General features: G+C 41.1%; 1 protein-coding gene across 2 annotated transcripts in view; it reads left to right on the top strand.

Annotated features, from left to right (window-relative positions):
- Nucleotides 1–19,369, top strand: part of PDE11A (phosphodiesterase 11A) — a 412,306-nt gene that overhangs the window by 336,680 nt on the left and 56,257 nt on the right. For both annotated transcript variants that reach the window (XM_030325285.1, XM_030325284.1), the window contains exons 13-15: nt 903–1,012; nt 8,605–8,695; nt 12,071–12,171. In XM_030325285.1, coding sequence (XP_030181145.1) covers nt 903–1,012; nt 8,605–8,695; nt 12,071–12,171 — 302 coding nt within the window. The remainder of the gene's footprint in view (nt 1–902; nt 1,013–8,604; nt 8,696–12,070; nt 12,172–19,369) is intronic.

Here is a 19,369-nt window from a genome sequence, read left to right as displayed (position 1 = left end):
GGATTCTAGGGTCACCTGGGTGGCTCAGTCAGTTAAGTGTCGGACTCTTGATTTCGGCTCAGGTCATGTTCTCAGGGTTCGTGAGTTCAAGCTGACAGCACAGTGCCTTCTTGCGATTTTCTCTCTCTGCCCCTCCCCTGCTCCTTCACAGGTTCTCCCTCTCTCTCTCTCCTCTCTCCCTCTCAAAAATAAATAAATTAAAAAAAAAAAAAAAAGGATTCTGTGTAATAAGATACTCTACCTGATTCTCAATCTGGGTTGCCAAATCCTCTCCCAAACCCTAGTTTTCAAGATATAACCTGTCTTATTATCTGTATAAATTTAATCTGTCCTCCAAGCTAATATGAATTAAGGTATTCATAAGACAACTTCTAGAATACTATCATGTAACAATTTGAGTACTTTTAAGTTGCTTCTTTAAATAAATATATATATGTGTGTGTATATATATATTTTAAGGTGTTCTCTTTTGCCTGCCCTCATTTAAGTAGCAGCTGGTGGGTATAGTATCCGCTTCTAAATTCACAGCCCCCCTTTCTCCTCCTACCACTAGACACTCCTCACTGCAATGTAGAATCACAAAACACATTTTGCTCTGGGCCTCTGCCAAACTGTCACTGTATCTGGATAGTGCAATCTCCTCTCTAAAAAGGGAACAAAATAATCTGAACTTTGTCCTGGTGTGCCAGTGTGGGCCACCATGACAGCCAGCTAATCCATCACTGTGGGGACCTTAGGCTGTGCAACTGACCACCCAACTGACTGCCATCAAAGGGGGGTGGCAGTTAATCATTTCCTTAAATGATGTGAGTATGGAAACAGCTGATTGTTGCTCAGCAGACAAACCTTATCCATTCTCCCTGCCCTGAGTAGTGACTGTGGCCATTTCCCCTTCTTCCCAGACCGCAGGGTTTCAAGAGATTCTGACCGAGGTGGAAATTTTAGCAGTGATTGTGGGATGCCTGTGTCATGACCTCGACCACAGGGGAACCAACAATGCCTTCCAAGCTAAGTAAGTGTTCTAATTGTTGTTATTTTAATGCATTTGCCTTTCTGTTCAGAGCCAAAGGTGACGAGTGCTAAAGAGTAAAGCATTAATTTCTGGCATCCGAGGCCAAGGCCATGCAGGCTTGGGTGTGCATGTCATGGGGCTCATCCATCTTTATAATTCCCTATTCTTCTTTTAATTGCAAATTTGCCCTTCATGTCATGCTTGTTGATTTGGTCTGTCTCTGTTGACCTCAGTCAGATAACAAAGCTCAGATTTTAAAAGGCCTATTTTTTTTTCCTTCCGGAATATTTGCCTTCATGGCATTATAAGCATCTTGGACTTGCTACTCTCAAAATCAGGTTTTGAGACTATTAAAATAAAAGTGGCCTTCGGAAATTTTATGAAGCAGAATGTTTCTTCTCCCAGTAGACTCTCTTGCAGGTTCTTTAATGGTGGGTGTTGTATAAACTGCAGTGAACTAAAGCAACGCAGGAATACGGTCTCTGCTGTTCCCATCCCTCCGCCCACAGAAAGGTGGGAAGCAAACAAAGGAATTGCATCAATCCTGGGAACGTGTGAGCACCTAATGTGCACAGACAGAATAATGTGCCCCTAAGCAAGTTGGACTGGTCGAAATAACCAGCCGTTACTTGGTGGCTCACACTGTGGTCTTATTTGGAAATAAGACCAAAACCCCAATCTCCTGACTTATATTGAAGGTCCAGTTTTAGTGTTCATTTTACTACCTGTTTGCAAACAAAATGACACGTGGGTTCAGAGGCTGGAGCAAAACGTTTGGGGATGGAGAAGTTAAGAAAGGCTTCAGCAAAGAGGTAAGATTAACTGTCAGATAACTGATTTTCAAGCCCCCGAACAGGTCTGCCTCCATAACGTGAACATCAATAGCCCACTGTGTGTCAACAGCATCACTCCCTGTGTTCCCCAAACATTGACCTATTGGGGCCTTGGACTCCTGGCTCTTTGCATATCCTCCCAATCAAATGAATTTTGATTTTATAAACTTCTCTCTGCATCCTGGATCCTATTATAACCCCTCACTTTAACCCTCTTTTCTCAATATCCTACCATTTCTTGACCCTCTTAACCTTCTGTGACATCCACTGTGCAAAAGCTCGGCACCAATACAATCAAACAATTCAGTTTCTTGCTACTCTACCTAGACTTTTACAGGCTTTGGGAGAAAATGTCACAATTGCGAGAGTCTGAGATATGCCAAATATGTATTGTCCCAGCTCAGCTGGAGGCGCTATACTCCCCACAGATCTTTCTGTGTCCCTAGCCAGCTCCGTCCCCGCTTGCTTTTAGCAGTTATGTGGACCAAACTGTTCTCCCTTCCTAAACCACCTCCTGTCTACCACTGCCCCCACACCACTCAGCAGATCACCTTGCCTCCTCCTTCACCGAGAAAATTGAGGCCATCAATTGAGCCCTCCCTCAATTTCCTCCCCTGCCATGTAGAAACTTATCTGTCTGGCCCCATCCTTTCACCCTTCCGTCCTATCTCAACCAAAGGGCTGTGCCGTCTCCTGTCTGAGACTAATCCCTCCACCTCAGCTTTGGGGGCTTTCCTTGCCCCCTCCCGTGGGACCCTGCTCCATCAATCTTCCTCCCTCTGCCTTGTGTCTCTTTTCCATTCCTACTAGTGCTCAGCATCCTGTTAATGTGAGCAATTCTCCACCATCTTGAAGAAGCCTGCCTCCAACCCTACTTCTCCCTCGGCTTCGGTTCTCCTTCTCTCCCTTACTTTCCAGTCAGTCTTCTTGGAGGGTTGTCTGTTGTTGTCTTCACTTCCTCAACTCCCGCCTCCTACATGGCCGTCCAGTTCCACCTTCCCAGGGGAGCCCACCAATGGCCCCTGTTCCCAAAGCTGATGGACACTCTTTTTGGCCTTCTTTCTTGACATTTCTTGCCATGAGCCACATTTTGTCACTCCCTCCTTCCAGGAACTCTGTCTTCCTATTGGAGCCCCACAGCCATCTCAGTCTCAGTCTTTGCCTCTACACCTCTCTCTTTTCCTCTATCCTAGTGAATAGCAGGGCCAGAAATCCACCAGTCACCCAGATTCTCTCCTTAGCACCCCAAAACTGACATATCTGCATTGTTGGGTAACTACTGCTTCTTTGCACCCATCCTGCGTTGCTACAGCAAGCAACCCATATTCCCTCCTCCAGTCTCCCCCCTACCCCCTTGGCACTCAAGAATAATCTTTGTAATTCACAAAGCTGACTAAGTCACTCTCCTGCTTAAAAAACATTCACTGGCCTCCTGTGACTTTCAGGATAATGTTCAAATTACTTGGTTTAGCCCCCCTGAAGGCCCTTTTCAGTTGGGCTCCTGCCCATTTTCCTGGCCCAGCACCCACTCCTCCCACCCCCACCCCCCATCAATGCATCAGTGTCCCAGACACAGGGGCTATTGGTGTCCTCAATGGGGTCATGTTAGTTCACCTCTCTCTGCTCCCGGGTATGCTGCTTCTCTATCCTGGAATGCCCTTCTTCTCCTTCTTGCCCCAAACTCCTCCGAAAGCATCACCCCCTAGGTTTTATCTCTGAGGTACCATCATAGTCAGTGTATCTTCCTTTAGCCCCCTGTCTCCAGCCCCCTACCTTTCTGCCACTTATGCATAAAGAGGAGATAAATGTGTTAGAATTATGTTCATAAAGCCAGACTGAACACCTTGTGGGTTCTTTTAAGAGTCAAGTGCACAATACTTGTTCTCAGATACCAACATCCCCTTCCAGAGAGAGCCTGTGTGTCACCCTGAGAAAGGCGGTCCTTTTTGCTAATTGACCTCTCAGGTCTTTGGACCAAGAATATACACCTGATTAAAACCAGCTAATCATATTTCATATACCAGGAATTCAGAGTTGGATTACCATGATACTGACTCAGTTATCTGTTGAGATCCAAGCTGTGGATCACAGAGACTTGGGAGCTGTAGGCTGCCATTTTGGGAAAGCCGTGATGACAGAAATAGATAAGAGAAACAAGAAAATGAGTCTGCAGAGAGAAGAGAAAAAGAAAGTAAATATTCATAGAGAAACAGAAAAAAAAAAGATTATACAACCCTGGAGACAGAAAAAGCAGACTTGATCCCTGGCTTTCCACATCTCTACTCCATTGCCAGGAGACCCAGCCACACTTGTGATAACTGGGTTCCCTCAAAGTTCCTTTTATCATTTAATCAACCTCTTTAATGAAGCTGCTTCTAATTGATTTCTGTTTTTTGCAACTGACAGTGCCTGAGACAATGAGAAGTACTACAATGTACTTGTTGTATCCTACCTCCAGTGCTCACCAACATACTTGTAGGGTAGATATCTTTGTCTCCATTTAACCAGGAGGGCCTGAGCCTCAGGGAAGTAACTTGCCCAGATTCATGCATCCAGAATGTGGCACAACAGTGTTTGGACCCAGGCTATCTGATTCCAAAAGCCATTGCTTAACCACCGCATCATATTCCCTTTCATGACTTTGTATTATTTATTTGGGGCCTTTAAGCTTCCAGGTTATTAGCTGACTTGCCATATATGTGAGCTCTGGAAAACTACAATATATTTTGACATCCAGCAAATCAAGACACAGAGCCATAAAAAATCCTAGAAATGAACTAGACCTTGGTAGTCATATTTTTCAACACCTTAACTTTACAAAAATGGAAACTGAGGGGTCCCACTTTTAGGCAAACAGGCTTGAGCAATGGAATGTAGGAAGTGCCCATAGTGACCACCCGGCTGAATGCAAACCATCCCATCAGGTGATCGACCCACCTGCAAATATCCTAACTGACCAATGGGCTACTTACAACCAGGCACAGTTGCCAAAAAAGGGAGAATTACATACTTTACCATACTTCCTCATCTTCCCCCTTTAAAAACAGCCCCCACCCACTGCCTCCTTGCAGACAGCCTCTCCCTCTGCTGTCTTGCAGTGTATCCAATAAACTTCTATCCTTTCTTCAGCCTCAGGTGAATTCTTTCACCACCAGCGCCATTGGCTTCCACCATATCATCCCCCCACATCTGGGGGCCCCATCTGATCGGATAGACACCCCATGTCTATGTGGTATCACCACAGTTCCCAAGTCTCAAGTGACTGGTGTAAGATTAAACAACTTTCAACATATGAGATAAGGGTTAAGTTGCTGATTGCTGATATTAGAATTCAAAGTTCGGGGGTTTTGGGTTTTGGGTTTTTCTTTTTTGCATCCTTATACCACATGATCAAAATCTACTGTTCCAAGACAGTCTGACATGTTTCCTCAAGATGATTAATCCCGTACACAACTTAACCAGCTCACGGGATGTCTATCAGCCCTGCTTCTCCCTAAGAGAGTTCCTTTTGAACTTAGGATACCAAACATCACCACCACCCACCCTCTTGTTAAAATGTCCTTCAACAGCGAATACTGAAAGAGACCTTTTAAATCATGGTGAAGGGATTACCTTTTTATTGATTAGAATAACACTTATTCAGTAAGTGTGCCATTGTTTAGAAAAGCCATAGGAAGAAATCTAGTCCTTATTTCCTTTGTTATTCCACAATCATTGAGTGCTTTTTTTGTGCAAGGCTCTGTGCTAGGCATTGTGGGAGAAATAAAGAAGCATAACAAACAGTCCCTTCCCTAAAAGTAGTCACAGTATAATTCCAACCTTTCAAGTGATTTGGAAATAGATTTAAATGCACCAGTTATTACGTGGCAAAGCATACAGTACCTTTTATTCATATATAAGGCTATAAAGAAACAAGAGACATTTAGCAAGGGACAAATTACTATATAAAATGCAAAATGCCTCTATAATAAAAAGTTGTGACTTTAGTTATAGCACAATATGATTTATTCTCTTAGCCTTTCTGATGAGTGAACCTTTGCATTTTCATATTTTATTCTTAATTTTTAAGTATTGGAGCACGTGCAATGAATGATCAATAGGTAGAGAGGGCCACCATACCACCATGCTTAGCAATTGCTCTGTGAACACCTCTCTCCCGTTTTCTCCAGGGACAGCATTTCCCACTCATCCCCCCCGTCTCCATTACAGCTGCCCCCGATGATTAAATATCAGTACCAAGCAGCTTTGTAGTATATTCTCCTAGGAGACTTCTTCTATTCATTTCTAGCATAATCTCTTATACTCATTTATTGGGAACGAAAACCCATCTTGTCGCTTTCGGCCAGGTCCCAGAAGTGAAATCCTGGGGCACATTAATCTGCCATGACAGCCTAATCCCATTCCTCACCACCTCCCAGCAATTCTCAATTTCCTAATTACCTTTCATAGTTTTCCTTTTAAAACTTTCCCATAAGCCATATCTGGAGAACTTATGCACATTTTTGCACATTTATTTCTTGGTGCCTGAGCAAAGTGCCTGTACAGAAAGAATTTTCACTTTGACTTTTCTTTTTAATAAGTCTCTTCTCGGTGTGTCACCTGTCCACAAATGAAAGTCTTCAGTATGTCGGGATGACCTAATCAACAATGAGCTTCATAAACAATCACATGTATAAATATTCCTGTGCTCATGAAATTCAGATATATAATATGGATATCCACAGTTTGGAGATATATATGTATCGACAATTTGTATATATATATATATATATATATATATATATACACACATATATATATACAATTTGTATATATTATATATATATATACCATATATATATGTATATATATATATGGTAACATACTTTTTGCTGCCAACCTTCAAGTTTGAACTATAATCTCTAGCCATACTACTGTAAGCTTATTAGCCAAGCAGCTAATATTTTTTTAATTTATTATTTATTTTTGAGAGAGAGTGGGGGAGGGGCAGAAAAAAAGGAGGGGGGACAGAGGATCCCAAAGTGGCTCTGCGCTGACAGCAGTGAACCTGATGCAGGATTCAAACTCACTAACCATGAGTTCATGACCAGAGCCCAAGTCAGATGCCTAACTGACTGAGCCACCCAGGCGCCCCACTAAGTAGCTAATATTTTTTTAAGCACCTATTCCATGCCAGGCAATCAGCTATGATATGCACATAAAACATCCTGGAATTTCAAAATCCAAAACAAAGGCACCCAGTGTGCATTTTGAAAAATGTATTTTCATAAAAAGGAACTCTGATAGAAAATAGTTAACTAAAATTAAATATTAATTGATCACTGGTTACTAAGTTTAGCCTAACAATTTTGCACTTACTAAATGGTATAGATGAAGGTAAGATTTAAAGAAACAACACATACCTGATTAAAATGTAGTTACCACCCTCCCCCTTAGCAACTCTATTCATGATGATACCTATGGAACCTAACCCTGTGTTTCTCCAGCATGTCGTCAGCTCTGAGTCTCTCCAAGATTATGGGCCCCTGGGCCCCTGATCTGGCTGTGATCTTGGGCTGCTTCACAGTGGAGATGGAGGGCAGCTTAGGACCAAAATCCTTCACGTTGTACGTATATGCAGTTCTTGGCTCCTCTCATTAGCAGTGCAGACTGTGAGCTGTCAGTCTCCGGCATTTCCAAGAAAAGGCCAAATTGCCCTTTTGATGTCCAAACTCCCTGGAATGAGCAGGAAAGAACACAGGGACTCTGATTGCCGTGATTGCCCTTTAAACCATAGGATTCTCTGGATCTCTCTTGACTCTTAAGATGCTCTAAATCCTAATCCTTCCACAAGAGCTGGAAATGAACACACTTGAACATGTCCAATGAACACTTTGCTGAACTGATATTATTGAGAATTAACTGGTTCTGCATAAGCAGAATTTACAGATAATTCAAAGTAACTTTTTCAAGTATTTAAAATGGAAATTGATATGGGTTTTAATTGATTTAATAGACTGCAGTCTACTACATGTCATATATTATGATAAGCACTTCCAAGTATTTTATTACATTTTCATAAATAACAGGAGGTAGATAGCATTTTCACAATTTTAGAGACCAAGAAACTGAGCCTTAAAGCACCCAAGTAACTGTCCAAAGCTTTTTCCAAGAGCTAGGGTCTGATTCCAAATCCAGGGAACTTTCCAGAGTTCTACTCTGAGATACAGTGGGACTGTGAGCTGGGAAATCACAGGAGAAGCTTGTCAGCCTTACCTGTAAAGTGGTTCAATGGACTCTGCATAATATTCCCAAGGGCTTTTCCCCTGGAAAGGCAAATACATTGGGTATAGGACAGTTAGTTGTTGTGAACACTCGGAAGCTACATACAGTTTAGTTCATGAAGTGCACCCTGATCCCCTAAGCTACAAATTCTGTCTTTTGTCCTTGGAACATCTGAAGCACTTCGATTGGACATGGAACGCTTTCTATGGTATTTGTGTTATGTGCATTATTTATCTTATGACCACATCTCATCTGAATTTCTTAGCCACATGGCCTGTGTCTTATCTATTTTATCATCCACGGGATCTAGCCTAACACATAGAAGGTTTTCGAAAAGTTTACTTCGTGGATGAGTGAAGTACCCGGTTTCCTAAGAATATATATGCTCATGTTCCTTTGCCAAAGCAGGAAAAGCAGTCTGATCCAAAGAAATGGCATGGGAGAATCGTTGGCGGGTGGAGGGCCCTGGTCACTCACGCTTCTCTCCTCTTTCAGGAGCGGCTCTGCCCTGGCCCAACTGTATGGAACTTCTGCTACCCTGGAGCATCACCATTTTAACCATGCTGTGATGATCCTTCAAAGTGAGGTACAGGCCTAATACTCTGCTCCCCTTCTCAGAAAACCAATACAACAATGTTTGCTACTTCTTTCTTTGTAGTGCCACACATAGACACAGAGAAAAGAGACAAGTTTTTTTAGGCGAAACTATTGCTTTTCTTGGTGGCTTTTTAAAATCCTTTCAGATGCCTGACCAAGAACCTTATTCAGTTCTTCCTGAGCTGATTCATTTGGGTTTCATGATTGGTAAGGAGACTTTTCAGATTCACTTAGCAGAAAAGACGGCTTATAGCTTATCACCAGAGCATGGGCTTATTTTCTTTAAGGAGCACAGAAGCCACTGGCAGAGTGACTTGACCCAAGTAGTGAGTGGCCCACATTCCCATTTTGCAAAAGTCGAAGCCATTTTACAAGATGGTAGAAATAGAAACAGGGTGAGAAAATTACACTTTATTAGCACAATTGAGAAAGCTATGAAAGATAAAAAGAACCCAAAATTGCTGGTCGGAGCAGTCTGAAAGTGAGAATTGCTGCTAAACTTGAGACCGAAGGCTAAAGCCATATGCCTTATTTTGCTTCATGTTGCAATGCAGGAGTTAGACATAGTTGGACTTGTGTACTTTTAGCTCTCCACAGAGAAAAAGAAAAACCACTAACTGACTCCGGCTGAGGCATCTGAGTTTTAAATTGCCAGGAAAGGATCTGTTTAATTTTCTGCAGGCGTACAGACTTTTTTTTTTTTTTGAGGCCAAGAAGGGATCATCTGTTCCCCATTATTTGTCAGTTCTCTAGCTGTGCCATTAATTATTATTATTATCATCATTAAGGCCCTGCTTCGCTGGAATAGCATCATTAAATATGGAGGGTTTTTTTCCCTCCAGCCTATCTTGAGAAAGCATGTCTTTTGCAATATCACAAAAGCCTTCTTCGACCCCATAAAGGAGAGTCAGCACTCCGGAACCCGAATGCAACTGGGGAAGGGCAAACCCGCTGAGGGAGATGTATTTTCAGTTGGGAATGAAACATCAAGGGTTAGCCTCTCAGTAACTCTGACAGAAACCATCATACCAGCCTCTGCAGCTCTGGAATTTTCCTATGGAAGCCATGTTTGAGCTGAGCGCTATGGAAGAGGGAGGGAGGGTTAGGAGGAGCTTGGAGCTTGGGTGCAGACTGTCTTTTCTGTACTGGCAATATGATGAGTTTACACCTCAGACCCCAGAAACTCCCACCTTTGTAATAACAGGGATTATAAACAGGATGTTAGGGTTTTCTTGGAAGGTCATTTGTTTGTCTCCTTGGGAAAAACAAACCCCACTAACTCAGAATTTGTCTTCATACAAATAAAACACATTGGCTGGCCTTCACTCCGGGGTTCTCTGTAAAGAACACAGAATAATGACAATGGAAATTCATCCTGAGCAACTGTTGTGTGGGTTCTGGTCTGGCTATTATCCCACACACACCCCTGCCCTGCGCATCAGAAAGGCAAAAATGCACCCTGCTTTTTAAATGAGGCAGAGGCCTGAGGCAAGCTACTCCAGACCTTTCTCCCTCCACACTTGGTTTTCTTTTCATCAGTACCACTCCTCCATAAATGTAAATGACAGTAGAAGCAGTATTTCAGGGACACAAATCTGTTTCAGGGACCAAACCCTCGAGGCACTGTAGAAGGCCAATTTGCATGTAAACAATACACTGACTGCAAATTAACTGTTTTGTTTTATCAAAGCCTATCTGGCTAGCTTTATCACTCTGTTAGCTGTAAATTGTGTCAGTTACTGTATGTTCTTTAAAATTGTTAAAACGCACTCTCTCACAAAAAGATCAAGATCCTCAAATTCAGACCAGCTTTTTCCTGAACTCCACATAGTTTTGACTGTAACTTACTCATAAAGCTATTTTCTTTCACTGGGAGATGCTAGCCATTGTCTGGATCCAGGTGATGACTTTTCCACAGCTTCCAACCACTTTCTTCCAGGCCCCAGAGCACCAACCTATGATTGATCCATGGGGGAAGGCTCAGGCGAAGAAACCTGGGCAGAATTATGGCTTGGTCTACCTTTACTTACTTGTCTTCTTCTTAATGGCTGAATTAAGGGTCTGGAAGAGTTCATTTGAAAATTATTATTAATATTGGACCTGGTCCCAGGTGGAACCAATATACTCTAGTCTTAAAGGAGTGGAGGGTTCACCCAATGAGATAAATTAACTCAGGGAAGGAGATTATCATCTGGTAGCTGGTAAGAAGTAATTTGCTAATTGATATTCTGGTTCCCTGAAAGAATTAATTTACCTCTTAGTGGAAAATAGTTTATTCTCAGGCAGTCATCTGCCCCTTCCTTCCATACTATCTTCTGGCTCTCAGCACCCACTTTAAAACCCCTCCGGTTCCCAGGCCACATGTTTTTGAGTTCATAACTCATGCTAAGAAAACTTGATAAATGAAAAGCCCCTGACTTTCAAGGCAAGTTAAGTGAATTGGTCACTTTACAGGATTGTTTCACTTTACTAAAAATATCGCAGAACTGTCTAATGTAGCTAAAACAAATTTTGATGAAAAGAAGTGTGCTTTCCAAAGGTATGGAGATACAGGTACAAATTTTCCTAGGTAAAAGTCATCTTAGCAGTCCCAAGAACTATGCCAATAACACTATCTTATACATTCTAGCGACTCAGTAATTACATACTGAATTTAATCTACCACACACTTCATTAGGATGTATCTTCACAATTTAACTCGGGGTTTCTCAAACTCATCAGTGTTGACACACTGGGCCGGTATACCTTCATTGTGGGGGCTATCCTATGCATTGTCAGAGATTCAGCGGCATCCCAGGCCTCTACCCACCAGATGCTGATAACATGCCCAACCAGAGTGATGATAAAAAAGTCTCTAAATATTGCCAAAATCACTCTCAGTTAAAAACCACTGGTCTAAGGTTTCTTTCTCCTCCTTGAAGTAATTTGTTGTCATAGCAAGTGCTTCCAAAATGCCAACTTAAGTCTTTATTAGTGAAACTAGTATTCATTTTAGGGTCAGAAAGATTCTCAAATATTTTGTCAATTTCTACGCTCAACAATTCCACAGGAAATGGCAGCCAAATGGAGTTATTGGCACAAACATATCCATAGTAACACAAGTTTAAACATTTTCAGAGTCTTCTATTTAGGACTAATAAAGAATAATAAAGTGCCTCTTGGTGGTTGTCCTCAAAAATGGTTGCACTCTCTGGCTTTGCTGTTTTCCAGAGGGTCTGTTTGTATTTGCACAAAATTTCATTAATTTTTTAAAAAAATGTTTTTATCATGTTCCCATACTTTTTTTTTTTTAATATAGGAGACATGTAATTGACAACCTCAGATTTAATGTTGTCTTTTGTGACTTTTTACTTTCTCATTACAGGGTCACAACATCTTTGCTAATTTGTCCTCCAAGGAATATAGTGACCTTATGCAGCTTTTGAAGCAGTCAATATTAGCAACAGACCTCACGCTGTACTTTGAGTAGGTATTGGCATTTGATCTATTTGACAAATGGATATCTAAAATTTCATCTTGTAATTAATTTTCAAGTCCATATTGGGGGTCGCCTGTTATTCTACCACTGGTATCAATGTGTAAATGAGCTAAACTTTTTGTTGTTTTCCCTTATCTAAATGAACTTCATTAAGGTGGTATCTGTAAGACAAGAAAATCAGGGCTACCATCACGTGATTTATAGCTTTCTTCTGTTGAATGAACTTTGTCTGAAACTTTTGACTCTGAAACTAGGTGATGGCCATTTTTATTTTAGACACTTGCTAAGATTGCTATTTTTGGTTATTTTATTTCTGGTGAAATCCAAAATGGTGTTGATGATGCTAATGAAAGATTTGTTGCGGAAAGGTTGACTTGAAATCCAAGTCTTCATTTCTTGCCTCTATCTCTCTTTCTCAGAAGAGCTGTCCTCCTTTTTCCCAAAGTTCAAGCCTCATCTGAGCTAGAAATTCCATCCCTCTTATTTCCCCTGATACCTGCTCCACCAGAGCAAAACCACCTCTTTTGGCAGCCTGAAAGTCTTTTCCTTCACCAATATGCATAGTTTCCTCTTAAAGACCAGTTTCCCTTCCTTAAAAAATTCTTCCACTTGATCTGATGGAGATCTTCAATTGCTTTTCAACTTACCTTTCTTTTACTGCCTACCTTTCAAAATAAATGGAACACAAAAAAATAAAAAATAAAAAAAAATAAATAAATGGAACACATTTTCCCAACACCTGCTTACGCTTTGAAGACCAATGTGCACCTTCATATTCTACAAAAATTGTTCTTTCACAGGTCACCAGAAACTTTCTTGTCCTCAAATTCAGTGTCCTCCTTTACCCATTTCTGATATTGTCTAGCTTCTTTGAGACCTCTGAAGGTTTACAGTCTTCTTATTGTCAATTTCTACCCTCTTCTCTTCCCCAATATCCAGCTGCTTTTCTCCCTCTTTTTCTGGATTCTTTGTAGGTTTCTTTTCTCCTTGTTCCTACATATGAGTTCTTGAAGCCATATTCTTTCTCAAATCAGATTTATTCCCTTAGCCTCATCTCCATATAACCTGTATAGGTATGTAGAAGGCCCTGGAATTCTTCAGTCTAACCATCACATTCTAATCACATATCTCCAACTTCCATCTCAAAAACCTTCAGTGATTTCATTGCTTTCAAAGCAACCTTGAAACTTAGTTCAAGTTTCAAGGCCCTCCATAATCTGCCCCTAACCTTTTTTCCTTCTTATCTTCCACTTCTCTCCTACATGATTTGTCTTCTTTAACCAGACTGGTCTACATATTACACTTTGAAAACATCTCACACAGTGCCCTGATGCCCAAATCATACTGTTTCTGCATGAAATCCTGTCCCTGCCCTTCCTCATCAGCTGAATTTTCCTTTAAGGTCCATTTCCTCCATCACCTTTTCTAGGAAGCTTGTTTCACTCCCTTTGAAATCTTAACTGCCCTTTGTTATTGTGTCAGTTAGAATTAGAATCAATTGTAAGGGGCACAAAACCCAAAACAATAGTGGACTATATCTCTGTCACGTAGAAGAAATCTGGAGATCCACAATCTGGAGCTGGTAGAGTAGCTATATGAAGTCATCAGGGACTCAGTGCTCTTTTTATCTTTCCGAGCTGCCACCTTCAGCACATGGTTTCGACCTTAGTCCAAGATAGCTGCTTAAGCTCCAACGAAAATGTCCACATTTCAACAAGCAGAAAGAAAGAAGGGACAAGGAAGAAAGGGGCCAAAAGGTGATGCAAGCTATCTTTTAGGAGAGTTTTTTGGAAACTCCACATAATTCTTGCACTTACATTTCAATGGTCAGAATTTAGTCATTTGGCCAAACCTAGGTTGAAGGAAGGTTGGGAAAGGAAGTCTTTACTTTGGGTAGCTGTGTGCCCTGCTGAAAAGTAGGGGCTCTATTATTAATAAAGGAAGGAGGGATATTGGAGTAGACAACTAACAATCTGTGCCCTAGGTATTTATTGTTGGATTCTGCTGAATGAGTTAGTGCATGGTATTGTGGAAAGAGTAAAGGCTTTGGAAGTATACTGGTCTGGATTTAAATCACATTCTGGCATTCTGCTTAAACCTGGTAGACTGAGCCCAAGTGTCTGTGTCCTTTCCCTCCTGAAACTCCACTGAAATGACACCAAATAAATTTAAAGAAAAATAAAAGCATAAATCTGCAAGAGAGAGGGCACACAACAACTGAAAAGAGATGTCAATACATAAGTGGAAAACGGAAGACTGACCAACAAATGGTAACTGATTTAGCAGAGCAGAAGTGAAAAGTAGGACCCACAGAGGAAAACATCTCTGAGAAGCAAGATAGTTTGCCCTGTAAGACCTTAGTTAGGAGCCCAGGGACAAAAAAAAAATGCCATGAAAAGGGGATATGATTCTCAAAGCTTAAGACAAGAAGATTGATAGAAAGTCAGTTTATGTAACACTCAGAGCCCACAAAGTCCTTCCCCAACATAGTCAGTTAGCTTTTTTTCCTCTACCCCTGGAGATAGTCAGAGGTTTATTCCCTAGAGAAATAAAAGACCAAACTCTGGACTGAGGGAAATACAGGTAGAAATGAGATACAGAGCCAGAACAGGGGATAAAAAGAAATGGAACAAGTCTCTGGATTGAAAACCTATAGCCCAGTCACCCAGAAGCTAGGAGTTCATAAGCCATAAATCCAGGGTTGTCAGATTTAGCAAATAGAAATACAAGAATCCTAGTTAAATTTGAATTTCATATAAACAAGGAACAATTTTTAGTATAGCTATGTCCCATGAATGTGTGTGGAGGACACATACATACAACTGCTGCTCAGCCTTTTAATGCCTGACCATTACATACAAAGAGTTACCAAGGCTCACAGAACACTTTGTGAAAGACTCCCATATGAAATACAGAAGCCAAAGCAAATGGGAAAAAATGAAATTCAGAGAAAGCAGGAAGAGAAAGAAAACAAAACCCCAAAGCGATTATTAATATCTTTAGACAGCTAATGTATTGCATCCATGAAACAAGAACAGGATGCTTTAAAAAATAATAGGAACAACCACAGAAGAAAAAGCTCTTGGTATTAAAAATAGGATAGCCAAAATAAATAAAATTAAGGCATTGGGGAATACAGTCAAAGGACAAACAGGCAGCAATATGGAAAATATTGTTTTGTTTCATTATGTGCTTTTTAGGATTGTTTGATTTGTTAACTATGTGCATGGAATACCTTGATAAATATAAATTTTAATTAATTTTAATATATAGTTTCAAAACAAAAATCCCAGCTCTGCCACTACCTGGCTGTGTGTTATCAGACAAATTATTCACCTCTCCAAGCCTCTTTTCTTCATACGTAAAATAGAGATAACAATACCTATGTTATCTGTCTTATAAACGTCTTACATCTCATAAATGCCTTGTATGTCTTATAAATGGTGGTATACAATCTCATTGCTTTATAGCCCATTTATTTTGCATGTTTTCTGACCCTCATGATTGACTTAACTATGCTGATCTTTTTCTGAAATGATGCTCCTTGATTTGGGATTTATGGAGGCCTATACCCCTTTAATGTTTTTATTTCCTGTCTCTGGCGCTTCAGGATTTTGTGTTATTTTTCTCAAAGTAGAAACATTTCCCAAGCCAAGTTTCCAAGTAACTTCTAAGGGGGAAAAAAATCTCACAGTTGGAGTCCATTTATCAAGGCCTGTTAGGGACGTGTCGAATCACTGAGTGACCGCTGGGATGCGGCCAAGTAAGTTGGTTGCAACTCCTTTTCTCATTACTCTGTTCTTATCTTAACGCTGCAGCCCCTGCTGTTTGCTGACTCCCAAAGAAGTCGGCTTGTTCTCTTTTTGTCAGCATTATTGTCTTCTGAGGTTCCGAATAGCTGCTCATTCCCTAATCTAGACCTTCAGGAGGCTGATTCACTTGCCTGTTTAAAGTTGCATTAAAGCGTTGCCATATTTTTAGCCAAAACAATCCCTAGGGTTAATGAGGAGAACAGCAGCCACTATAGACTGTCACCCAGATGCATTTATTTCACAGATATACAATGGTGGGACTAGAAGGGATGTTAGAAATGATGTAATCCAATTCATCTCCTTTATTTTGTAGATCAGGTACTGAGCTCCAAAAGGTTAAATAGTGTAGCTTGGGTCACATAACTAATTAATGGCTAAACTGAAAACCACTCCTCTTTCAGGGCTTTTTCCACAATCACTGTATTCCTCCTCTAATGGAAGAATCAAGAAATAGTCATCATTCGAGTTGGAGATACATTTTATGGAATATTGACCTTCCCGGGTGTATGTCAATCAGTTTAATTTGCAAACCAGCACGGGTTCCCTGTGCCCTCTCCCAAAGCAGAGCTAGAGTCAAGGGCTTGCGTGCAGGTAGCATAGTTTTGGAAGTGGCGTCAGGAATAGGAGCAGGGCTCTGGGACAGTGACTCAGGAGGTAGGAAAGCTATTGCCAGGACATGTTTCCTTGTTGGTAGTTACAGTGGTCACCTGGGCTTGATCCTGCAGGGACTGTCAGAAAAGTCTCAGATGCTACACCTCAAAATTATCCACCCACCTCCATTCTTTATCAGCAAAGGTTATTCCATGGGTGTTAACTCCTAGGACTTGGGACTTTCAGGATGTGCACGCCTGAGAGCTGGGGATTCTCCAGCAGTCCTCATCCCACACGTGGAGTGAGCAGCACCCTGGCAGAAAGTAAGCAATGCACCAGGGAGCCTGGGCAGGAACTTGGTGCAGCAATGGCTAGAGAAATGTGGGCCAAGAGGGTGTGGGGTGGCCTGGCACAACTTCTCTCCAAGACTCTGGGGCATCACTGGTTCTTCTGCCATAGCTACTCAAATTGAAAGTCATGATACTATTGAGGTCAATCAAAAAAGAGACTCACTGCCTTCCTCCCCTAGGAAAGGGAACGCACTCTGGAAAGAGCCAGTGCAGGCAGGGAGATGCTCTTCTGGACCTTTCAAAGAGAAGTTTATGATCCATTCCTACAGGCGAGATCTCCTGCCATGTGCCAAAAAGAAGAAAAAAAGATTCCTAGAAATGTGGAACCCCTTTAAAAATGACCACAAAAACTTGTAAATTTAATTTCTAATGGTTTTAGGTATTCTTGGGATTCCATACTATAAGTGACAGATAAAAGCAGAATTCACAGATTTAAAAAACAAAAATAAAACAAACAAAAAAAAACCTTAGTGTGAATTTCTAGGCTTCACATCCCAAGCCTGGGGGTTAATTGTTCAGTCTGATTTTCCAACTCATTGAAACATTTTCCAGTTTCTGCTGAGTGATTTTCAGAAATTGATTTCTATGCCTATTTCTGAGTCCCTCCAGTAAATAAGGCTTTGATAATTAAATAGTAATTTCAGCATCTCAAGCAGGACCTAGACGTACCCTATCAGTAACCAGCCATGCGACTTTAAGGGAGTCACTTAATCTCTCTTTGCCTTGGTTTCTTGTCAGCAACATGGGGACAGGCATATCACCCATGTCAAACCCCTAAGGTCCTTGTGGTGGTCAAAGGAGATTACCTATTTGAAAGATAATTTTGTAATTTAAATAATTAAGATTTCAATAATCTAAATAATGTAAATTTAAATAATTGAAATTTGATAACTTTGATGACTTAAAGTAACTGATAAAAGAATCACTCAGCCAGAACACTTAATAAAAGTTTCACCATAAAAGATGATGCTTTGGGACAGGGGAGGGGAGCAGAGGAAGAGTTATAATTATAAGTGTTGAAACTTCAAAGAGAAGTCACAAATGCCCTTTCCTTTTGTCTGCATGTAAGTCAAAAGAGATGATTATTAATAAAAACAATGACTAATGTTTCCTGAGTGCTTCCTTAGGAGCTTTATGTACACATTATCCCATTTAATACTTAGAGCAGTCCTATTAGAATAGGCACTATTGTTGACCTCCTAATACACAGGAGGAAACTGATGTTTGGGGAGATTCAGTAAATTCTTCACAATGCCAAATGGAAATCTGAGATCTGAACCAAGAAGTTGGACTCCAAACTGTTTGTAAGTACTGTGGCATTCTCTCTGCGGTTATAGAACCATTGGAACTGAGGCCAGTCCTGGGAACACGCAGACATTAGGGGCAGCAGTATCTTGAGTACGCCCATGCCTGAGGCCGGTTACAAGCACACCAGGAAGTGGAGTAGAGGCTTCAGGTTAGAGCTGCACAGGAGCCTGTCTGGTGGGGCTGAGACTTCATTGAGAGGCTCCTTGTTTGCACCTGAGCTAAGCTGGGGCATCAGAAGTTGGCAACTCTTTCTTTAGCTTTAACACGGTTATGGAGGGCGTTGCTGTTGGGTGGCAGTAGCAGTGTGGCAGCCGTGCCCAAAAGGCTGTGATCACATAACACTCTTACCTGTCATCCAGCAGGGCCCGCTCCGCGCCCAGCACCTTCACAGCCTTATAGTATCTCCCTGTATCGCCTCGAGAATGGGAGCCTCATGAATGCAGACATCTCACTCTTAGAGCCCCCAAACCTGACACACTGCCTGACATAACGATGTCTCAAAATATGAACTTTTTGATACTGAATTCTCGTATCAACCTCCTAAGTGGATATTATTATCTGCATCTTATAGATAAGGGTGCGTGGGCTTAGAGAGGGTAAGTAATTTGCCCAAAGTCATCAAGTTGTCTGCGCTCATATCTCCGTGCCACATTGCCTCAACCACTATTTAAACCAAGAATTATCCAACAATTCAGATTTTATAAATCCATTTGGATGCTCAGTGCTTTTCCAGTTGGCTCTCTAAATTAATCAGACTGATCTTCAAATTGAAAAATCTCCCCATCCCTTTGTGCTCTACAAACATTCATCAGCAATTATGGAAAATGCCCAATCTAATGGTATCTCTGTCTTTGTCTTTCCAGAGGGAGGCAATAAGTAACATTTTTCAAAAGCATCTGATAATGACAGCAAAATGTACTAAATTATCTTAGATTGTTAGAGGAGTTCTAGTTTGACCATCCTTTTAAAATTAGATTAATATCTACAACAATTCATTTTTTAAATACAATAGGAACTGAACAAATGTTTCTGCTACTATGCGGACAGGAATATTCACTCATTCATCATTCAACAGATGTTTATTAAGAGCCCACTATGTTTGGTGTTTTCAACTTCCACAGTTG

This window comes from Lynx canadensis, chromosome C1 (genome assembly GCF_007474595.2).
Source record: "Lynx canadensis isolate LIC74 chromosome C1, mLynCan4.pri.v2, whole genome shotgun sequence".
Taxonomy (NCBI): Eukaryota; Metazoa; Chordata; class Mammalia; order Carnivora; family Felidae; genus Lynx; species Lynx canadensis.
The sequence above is the reverse complement of the archived record's forward strand: the minus strand, read 5'-3'. Positions and strand labels throughout refer to the sequence as shown.